The sequence below is a fragment of the Phaseolus vulgaris genome, chromosome 7 (genome assembly GCF_051622355.1).
Source record: "Phaseolus vulgaris cultivar YP4 chromosome 7, ASM5162235v1, whole genome shotgun sequence".
In the NCBI taxonomy this organism is placed as follows: Eukaryota; Viridiplantae; Streptophyta; class Magnoliopsida; order Fabales; family Fabaceae; genus Phaseolus; species Phaseolus vulgaris.
This window is the reverse complement of record NC_143504.1, coordinates 3,185,793-3,194,988: the sequence shown is the minus strand read 5'-3', so window position 1 is coordinate 3,194,988 and position 9,196 is coordinate 3,185,793. Positions and strand designations below refer to the sequence as shown.

The window sequence follows — 9,196 nt, the reverse complement described above, 5'->3', positions numbered from 1 at the left end:
AAGAAAGGTTTCTAGTTTGAGTTGGGAACTAAAATATTTTCTAATAATATCATTAATGAATATGAGTATTAGTAATTAGCAAAATCAATAAATATTTCCTACCAACATTATTAATATGATAAAAAATAAAAAAGACAATGATTATGTTCTTAAAAAACAGAAAGTATCCTAATTAATATCTTACATATTTCTTTAATTCTTTACAAATGAATTCAAATGAAATATTAAAGGTAATCAATGACTAAAATTTCATGTAGCTTTTATTATAGAGGATTTTTTTCTTCTATAAACCCTGAAATATAATTATTAAGGGACCAAAAAATATTGTTCCTTGTAACCATATATAGAAATATTTGTTGCCTTCGGTCTCAGGCAAACGCCATAGCTCTACTGCTATTTGTATCAGTCTTAACAAGGTGCAACTTTTCTATGACCCTTAGAGAGAATATGGAAAAGGGTCTCTTAGAGAAGAAGGGAGAGGTGAAAGACGGTGGTTCAGGCATAATAAGATGGAGTGTGTTTGGTGAAGAGGTGAAAAGGGTTGGTTATTTAGCAGGTCCCATGATTGGTGTGAATCTGTCACAGTATTTTCTACAAATAATATCAATGATGATGGTTGGTCGCTTGGGGAAGCTTGCTCTCTCCAGCACAGCCATTGCCATCTCTCTCTGTAATGTTTCTGGCCTCAGTGTTATTGTAAGTCTTGTTTTCTCGTCTAACACTTTTTTTTGGACATTTAAATGGATGCATGTTAGAGTAGTTTATGGTTGTTGTGAACCATGCTTGAGACTAGAGCATTAATTGCATTTTCTCTTTTGTACATGTCAAATAGTTTGGAATGTCATGCGCATTGGAAACTCGATGTGGGCAAGCATATGGAGCACGGCAATACAGAATATTTCGTGTTCAGATTTACACTGCAATTGTCTCTCTTGCTTTAGTTTGTCTTCCTCTGACTTTTTTGTGGATGAACTTGGGGAACCTGCTCATTTTACTTGGCCAAGATCCTTTGGTTTCTTTAGAAGCTGGGAAATTTGCTTTGTGCATGATCCCTGCTCTCTTTGCTTATGCAACACTTCAGTCTTTGGTTCGATTCTTTTTGATGCAGAGTTTGATGAGTCCTCTTGTCATAAGTTCCTCCATTACTCTTTGCTTCCATGTGGCATTCAGTTGGTTTATGGTCTTTAAATCAGGACTTGGTAACATAGGAGCAGCATTTTCTATCAGTACTTCATACTGGCTGAATGTGATTTTACTTGGATTATATATGAAATACTCTACTCAGTGTGAAAAGACTCGAGTCCCATCATGGGATTGGAGAATTCATCCGCTATGCCATTCCTTCAGCTGGAATGATTTGGTGAGTTTATTTGATCTTTTTATATATGTTGTGTTTTTATTTCACTTTAATTTTCAACCATGATTTGTTTCTTATACATTTGATCACTGCAGCCTTGAATGGTGGTCACTTGAAATACTAATCTTGCTTTCTGGTCTTCTACCAAATCCAAAGCTAGAAACATCAGTCTTATCCGTATGGTATGTAGAACTAATCTTAGTTCTTCAGACTTAGTGTGTCTTAAAATCTGTGTTGAAATTGTTACTCCTAGTCAACTATAGATTTCCATTCATACAAATGATGCTAATTTGTTGTTTTATTGTTAACTGTTTTTCTGACCAGTTTAAACATCAGCGCAACAATCTACACGATCCCAGAATCAATTGGATCAGCAGCAAGGTTTTGATTATCCTCATTAATCTGTGCAGATTCATATTCATGAACAGTACTAATAGTATAATAAGATTTTTTTTCTTTCTTTTTGATTGGTTTCTCTTTTGTGTTGTTATTCAGTGCTAGAGTTTCGAACGCATTAGGAGCTGGAAGTCCACAATCAGCACAAGTATCTGCTTATGCTTCCATGACACTGGCAGCTTCCGAGGCCCTTCTGGTGAGCTCAATCATTTTTGCTAGCAGGCAGATTTTAGGTTATGGATTTAGCAATGATGAGGACGTGGTGTTTTATGTCACAAATATGGTTCCTCTCTTAAGTCTCTCTCTTATACTTGACAGCTTACATGGTACCCTTTCAGGTTTGCACTTGTTTGAACTACTTTTCAATGCACATCACTCTTCTTATACAGTGGAATCTGAGTAGTGACAAAATATAACACTGTAATACTTGTGCATTGCAGGTATTGCCAGAGGATGTGGGTGGCAGCACTTAGGAGCATATGCAAACCTTGGAGCCTATTATGGTTTTGGAATCCCAATTGCTTCTATATTGGGTTTCTGGGGCCAATTAAGAGGAAAGGGGTTGTGGATTGGAATGGTGACTGGTGCTTTCTGTCAAACAGTATTGCTACTTCTCATAACAATTTGTACAAACTGGAAAAAACAGGTTTGTTCTTGAAATTCCAAACATTGTGGCTCTGCACTTGGCATAATCCAAAAACACCACCTTCACAATGTAATATCTTCCCATATATCAAACTAAAACTTTGGAATTGAAGTTTAAACTGGAGAAATGATCTCTTAATGGTCAAAGAAAAGTAGGATCTTACTCGTGCAATCTTATCAGTTCTGAACATTTATTTCTTCTAAGTACTAATTAAGTTGTACTAATTTCTGGAATGTGTATGATTGCAGGCAATTAAAGCAAGGGAAAACATAATTCAGAGAAGTTTTTCTGCAGAAGGTGGATTAGATTAAGCAAATGGAGAAAGCTCCTTATGTCCCTGTATGGATTAGGGGTTGCACTGTTGTTCCTGCAGACGGAAGTGAGGTGCATCCCTGTTTGGATCACAGATAAGAGGAGGTGAGAGGGCGCAAAGGGTGTGAGAGGGGTTGAAATTCTTAAATATATAAAATACCTATATATTCTCATTCTTTCATAATATTTACTATTCACATTCTAATTTTTTTAAACTATATTACACATGTTATAAAACATAAAAAATATTAAATATATTTTATTCTAAATATATTTAAATAATGATAATAAATATTAATTAAAATCATTTAATTTTATTCTGAAGAAACTGTAAATATTCAAGAAATATTTAATATATTCATAATAAAAATAAATATATTTTTAATAAAATGAAAATACCTATATATCTAAAAATATATTTATAATAATAAAAATTATTATATTTAAATTATATATTATAATAATCTAGATTTTGATTTATTAATGTAAATACAAAATTCATTTAAATATTTAACTTCTAACAAGGATTAAAATGCTAGTAGTGGGAAAGTCTTCTCTTTTTCTAATTAACATTGTTATGTTATTCATTTTTACATGATTCCAAAATTACAAACAAATTAACATGTCTTTATCTTTTTTCGGATCAAATGTAATGACTTTATATAATATATTTTGACAACTAGTTAATATTCTAAATATCTATCTTTTTAAAAAAAATATTTATTCATAATAATGAAAATCATTATTAAAATAACTATATCTATATAACATAACATAATTTAAAAAATCATAAATAATATTAAAATTATATAAATAAATTAACTTAAGTAAAAATAATAATTAAATTAATAAAATGTTAAATAATAAAATTATACTTAAATTTTAAATTATAATTCATTATTTCTTTTAATTTTACATTTTTTTGTTTTATTTATAAATTAAACTTTAAATTATTTTAATTAACTAAAATATGCAAAAAAAAATTAATTATTATTTATTCTTCTTTATATACAAGGATAAATTTGTAATCTTACAACTTGTACTATTTAAAATAATTTATAATATTCTTACAACCATCACATCACTCATCAATTTCAATAAATTTTCTTCACAGTATAACCTACTTCAATCCAAACAACCTCAATTTTCTTCACACTTCTACTTACTTACACCCTCAACTTTTCACTCCTCCACACCTTCTAATCCAAACAAGTCTATGTGTCAATAGTTAATAGTAAGAATTGGTGAAATTTATACATAACTTTGATCTTAGAAAATAACAAATTTTAGAGACTCACGAGTTTTGACGTGAGTGTATTTATTTATTTAGACTTCAAATTCTGTCAACATTCTCAACATCTTCGTGTATAATGAAATATAAAACATTTTCAATTAAAATGCATAGTTTTGGTAAGACTCTTGTTTTGACTAAAAGAAAGTTGACTTTTCACTTTCCAACAGAACGATGATGAGAAGTTCGAATAAAATTCATTTCAGTAAAATATTTTAAAAATATTAATTAGATGTGAAAAGCATATTTTTCCAACTTCAAATTCCTTGAAGCCTAAAAAAATTTCAATTGCTGTAAAATACTACGATTCTTATAAATTTTTATATTAAAATAAAATTACAATATATATATTTTAAATATATACTAGAAGAAATTAAACCTTTGAAGGCTTATAAACCTATCTATCTATCTATATGTATACCTGCACTGCATTCCTTTCTCGTGGAATGCATGGTTTAAAAACCACACACACGCGCGCGTATATATATATATATATATATATATATATATATAAATAGAAATCACTTAATACTTAAATAAATCATTATTTTATTAATATAATATTTTATTTTTTTTAAAAAAGGTAAAATATATTTTTTTACTATATTTGGTGTGTTAAACGAATTTTATTTGGGAGACTAATTTTGCTGTGTATATAAGCTTTGAAAGCTTGTTGCCCTTTATCTTATTTTAGGTGGCTTATGGTGTGTTATTTTACAATAAAGATCCTTTGACAAATTAAAAAAAAAAATCCACTCTTTTTTAATAAAATATTACATCATATTAAAATAATAATTGATTTGATTGAACAATGTCATACTTCAAAACACATATGAACCACATAAAATTAGACAAAGGTCGACAAGCTTTGAAGGCTTATTTATACAGAGCAAAAAATTTCTCCTACCCTAAATAGCCTGTTTTACCACACAACCATCTACTGTACCAGTGAGTGGTAGTTTAACATAAAACCTCTGAACAAGGTGACAACTTTTGTGTAACCCTTGGAGAGAATATGGAAGAGGGTGGTTCAGGCATAATAAGATGGAGAGTGTTTGGTGAAGAGGTGAAAAGGGTTGGTTACTTAGCAGGTCCCATGATTGGTGTGATTCTGTCACAGTATTTTCTACAAATAATATCAATGGTCATGGTTGGTCGCTTGGGTAAGCTTGCTCTCTCCAGCACAGCCATTGCCATCTCTCTCTGTAATGTCTCAGGCTTCAGTGTCATTGTAAGTCTTTTTTTTCTCATCTCACACTCTTTTTGGGATATTTAAATGATGCATGTCAGAATACTTTATAGTTGTTGTGAACTATGTTTGGGACTCGAACATTAAGTGCATTCGTTGCCCTAGGTTGCCTGTGTTATTTTTTTTCTTTAAAATCTTCTTGAACCACCTCCCAAGAATCTTATATTTAAGAAAAGCTTTCATTTTGATGTTCCAATTGTTGTACTTAGTTGTTTTTGTTAATTAGGAGAGTGACAGATAGCTCTGAATAGTTTCCTAATGACTTCTCAACTTCACATGTTATCTAATACCAACTATACTATAAATTACATTTAAAACTATAAATTACATTTAAAACTATACTATAAATAACATTCAAAATTAGAATTAAAAGTATTAATTATTTCAAATTTTCAAACAAAACTGACGCTGACTTTGAGTTTAATACTTAACAATCTCATCATATCAATATGAAACAGTCCTTTATCAAAGGAGGGACAACAATTTTGTAAAGATGTTAGCTACTAGTTTTTTTTTGCTCTGGTTGAATTTTTTTTTTAACTCTAGTGGGATATTGAAATGGATACATGTTTAGGGTTTAGTTGTTGTGAATTGTGTGAGATATGAGAATTAATTGCATGTTGGCTTTTGTACAAACAGTTTGGAATGTCATGTGCACTTGAAACTCAATGTGGGCAAGCATATGGAGCACAGCAATACAGAAAATTTGGTGTTCAAATTTACACTGCAATTGTCTCCCTTACTTTAGCTTGTCTTCCTCTGACTCTTTTGTGGGTGTACTTGGGGAAGCTGCTCATTATACTTGGCCAAGACCCTTTGATTTCGCAAGAAGCTGGAAAATTTGCTTTGTGCATGGTCCCTGCTCTCTTTGCTTATGCAACACTTCAGTCTTTGGTTCGATTCTTTTTTATGCAAAGTCTGATCAGTCCCCTTGTCATAAGTTCCTCCATTACTCTTTGCTTCCATGTGGCTTTCAGTTGGTTAATGGTTTTTAAATCTGGACTCGGTAACATAGGAGCAGCATTTTCTATCAGTACTTCATACTGGCTGAATGTGATTTTACTTGGATTATATATGAAATTCTCTACTCAGTGTGAAAAGACTCGAGTCCCAATTTCAATGGAACTATTCCATGGGATTGGAGAATTCATCCGCTATGCCATTCCTTCAGCTGGAATGATTTGGTGAGGTTCCTCCTCTTGTATTTGATCTTTTATGTTGTGTTTTTGTTAGCCCTTAAATTTTCACTCATGTTTGTTTCATACATATTTGATCTTTGCAGCCTTGAATGGTGGTCATTTGAGCTAATAATCTTGCTTTCTGGTCTTTTACCAAATCCAGAGCTAGAAACTTCAGTCTTATCCATATGGTATGCAACTAATCTTAGTCCTCCAGACGTGAATGCTTTTATGTGTCTAAAAATCTGCTTTGAAATTGTTACTTGTAGCCAAATATTGAATTTGATTCATTCAAGTGATGGTAATTTGTTGTTAACTATTTTTCTGACCAGTTTAAACATCACCACAACAATCTACACGATCGCAGAATCAATTGGCTCAGCTGCAAGGTTTTAATCTCCTCAATCTGTGTATATTCACATTCATGAAAAATAATAATATTATAATAAGGATTTCTTTCTCCCTTTCTGATTGATTTCTCTTTTAAGTTGTTATTCAGCACTAGAATTTCGAATGCATTGGGAGCTGGAAATCCACAATCAGCACGAGTATGTGTTTATGCGGCCATGATTCTTGCAGCTTCCGATGCCATTCTGGTGAGCTCAATCATTTTTGCTTGCAGGCAGATTTTAGGTTATGTATTTAGCAATGAGCAGGATGTGGCAGATTATGTTACAGATATGGTTCCTCTCTTAAGTCTCTCTGTTATACTGGACTCCTTATATGGTACCCTTTCAGGTTGGCCCTTGTTTGAACTATTTTCCCATTCACATCACTCTTCTTGTACAATGGAGTCTGAGTAGTGCAATCAAATATAACTCAGTTATACTTTTTCCATTACAGGTATTGCTAGAGGATGTGGGTGGCAACACTTAGGAGCATATGTAAACCTTGGAGCCTATTATGGTTTTGGAATTCCAACTGCTGCTATATTGGGTTTCTGGATTCTGTTAGGAGGAAAAGGGTTGTGGATTGGAATACTGACTGGTTCCTTCTGTCAAACAGTGATGTTATCTCTCATAACAACAAGTACAAACTGGGAAGAACAGGTTTGCCTTCACTTCCAAGTCTTGTGGCTCAGCACTTGACACAATCCCAAAACACCATGTTCACAATGTTATGTATTCTGAAATAATATACCCAACTTTGTGAATATAATATTTAAAATAGAGAAGTTATGTAGTAAATTCAAAGAAAAGTATTATATTAACCCATGCAATCTTATTAAAATTCAGATTATACATGTATTGGTAACTTTGGTCTTTAGAGCACACATGTCCCACTAAGTTCTAACTAAATTGTACTGATTTATGAAACATCTGTGATTGCAGGCAATTAAAGCAAGGGAAAGGATATTTCAGAGAAGTTTTTCTGTAGAAGGTGGATTAATTTAAGCAAATGGATAAGATTCCTTAAAGCTGGGAGCAAGTTTAGTATGAATTGGTGAAGCATGTATAGCTTTGGTTGCAGGAAAGAACAAATTTTAGTTACTTTGAGCAGAGAAAAATGTTTTACCAACATAATATTCTGTTACTTTTTTTAACCCAATTTTGGCAATGGATTTGTAACTAATTACGTAAAGTAAAAGTACTTGGTTGGATACGCAGTACTTTTTGTCAGTTACATACTTAAATAATTTAATTATCTTATTTTAAATACTTTTTGTTACCTTAATTATATAAATTAATATATATTTTTTTTTAACATTAATTTTACATAGTTTAGAATAATGGCTAACTACATTATTTTAATAATAAAAAAGGAAAATGTTCATTAATATAAATAAGGTTATAAATATTATTTTAAATTAAGATGATAAAATTCTGTATACACATTAAACTATGTAATTATTATTTATATAAATAGGGTAATTATATATATATATGTATATTATTTTTCCTTTTACATTCATAAGTTTATTTTAATATTATGTTTTTATATAAAATAATTATATATTTTTTATTTTTTATAATTTATTATCTAAATATAAATTTTGATATTATAATAATATAAAAAATTCAATCTAAAGACTAAATTTAATAAAATGTGTTTTCTATTTTTAAAATTATTAATTATACTATATTAAAATTATATGTCTCACAAAATATTATTATTTTTTTTTTATCCTTACAAATTTAAAATTAGTATAAAGTAATTGACTTAAATTAAGTCCTCTTAAATATTATTTTATTTTATTTTAGTATCTGTAAATATTTTTAACTTTTAAAATAATTAAGAAACGAGATGTAAATATTAATTAAAAAATTACATTATTTTCAATAACAAAATTCAATCAAGGAAAGGTATTCAATATTAATTCACGTTGGTTTGCAATCCTCTCAAACATAGCACAAGAATTATTAGTTATGTTTGTTTTTATAGTAGCATTTGAGTTCGTGTTTAGCAGAGCAGGAAAAGTCATAAAGAGAAAGAATGTTGAGTATGTTGATGTTCCAATTATATATATTAATGTTACAATTAAATATGTATTAAATAACTATAAGAATTTGTATTTCTTATAGAGTTGATTTCTAAATAAGATATTGGCGGATTAACCATCATTTTTCTTAAATAGTATGTTTACTTTATAACTATAACTTATTCTTTGAGGTTGAGATGTTATGATTTATCAATGATTTTGAATTATTAGAAGTAAATAAGTTAACTTTTCTTTGATTATTTTTTATTTATTTTTTGTGTTCCATAAGAAAACAAGCTTTCTTGAAGTTGTGTAGACTTTTCTTAGTTGATTTGTTTGTAGGAGTTT

The 9,196-nt window shown here is 30.0% G+C and overlaps 1 protein-coding gene and 1 pseudogene across 1 annotated transcript; both read left to right on the top strand.

Moving 5' to 3' along the window:
- The first annotated feature begins 447 nt into the window (after positions 1 to 447).
- LOC137828506 (protein DETOXIFICATION 14-like) lies at positions 448 to 2,749 on the top strand (annotated as a pseudogene).
- A 2,125-nt stretch (positions 2,750 to 4,874) lies between these two features.
- On the top strand, positions 4,875 to 8,133 carry LOC137828175 (protein DETOXIFICATION 14). Its single transcript, XM_068634637.2, has 7 exons — positions 4,875 to 5,233; positions 5,891 to 6,435; positions 6,534 to 6,620; positions 6,762 to 6,818; positions 6,929 to 7,167; positions 7,273 to 7,478; positions 7,761 to 8,133. The coding sequence occupies exons 1-7, from the start codon at positions 5,018 to 5,020 to the stop codon at positions 7,821 to 7,823; spliced, it is 1,413 nt and encodes a 470-aa protein (XP_068490738.1). The 5' UTR covers positions 4,875 to 5,017; the 3' UTR covers positions 7,824 to 8,133.
- Positions 8,134 to 9,196: the final 1,063 nt, after the last annotated feature.

Coding starts and splice junctions, on each gene's coding strand:
- LOC137828175 (XM_068634637.2), top strand. CDS start 5,018: ATGGAAGAGGGTGGTTCAGGCATAATAAGATGGAGAGTGTTTGGTGAA. Junction 6,819..6,928: donor TCAATTGGCTCAGCTGCAAG/GTTTTAATCTCC, acceptor GTTGTTATTCAG/CACTAGAATTTCGAATGCAT. Junction 7,479..7,760: donor GTACAAACTGGGAAGAACAG/GTTTGCCTTCAC, acceptor CTGTGATTGCAG/GCAATTAAAGCAAGGGAAAG.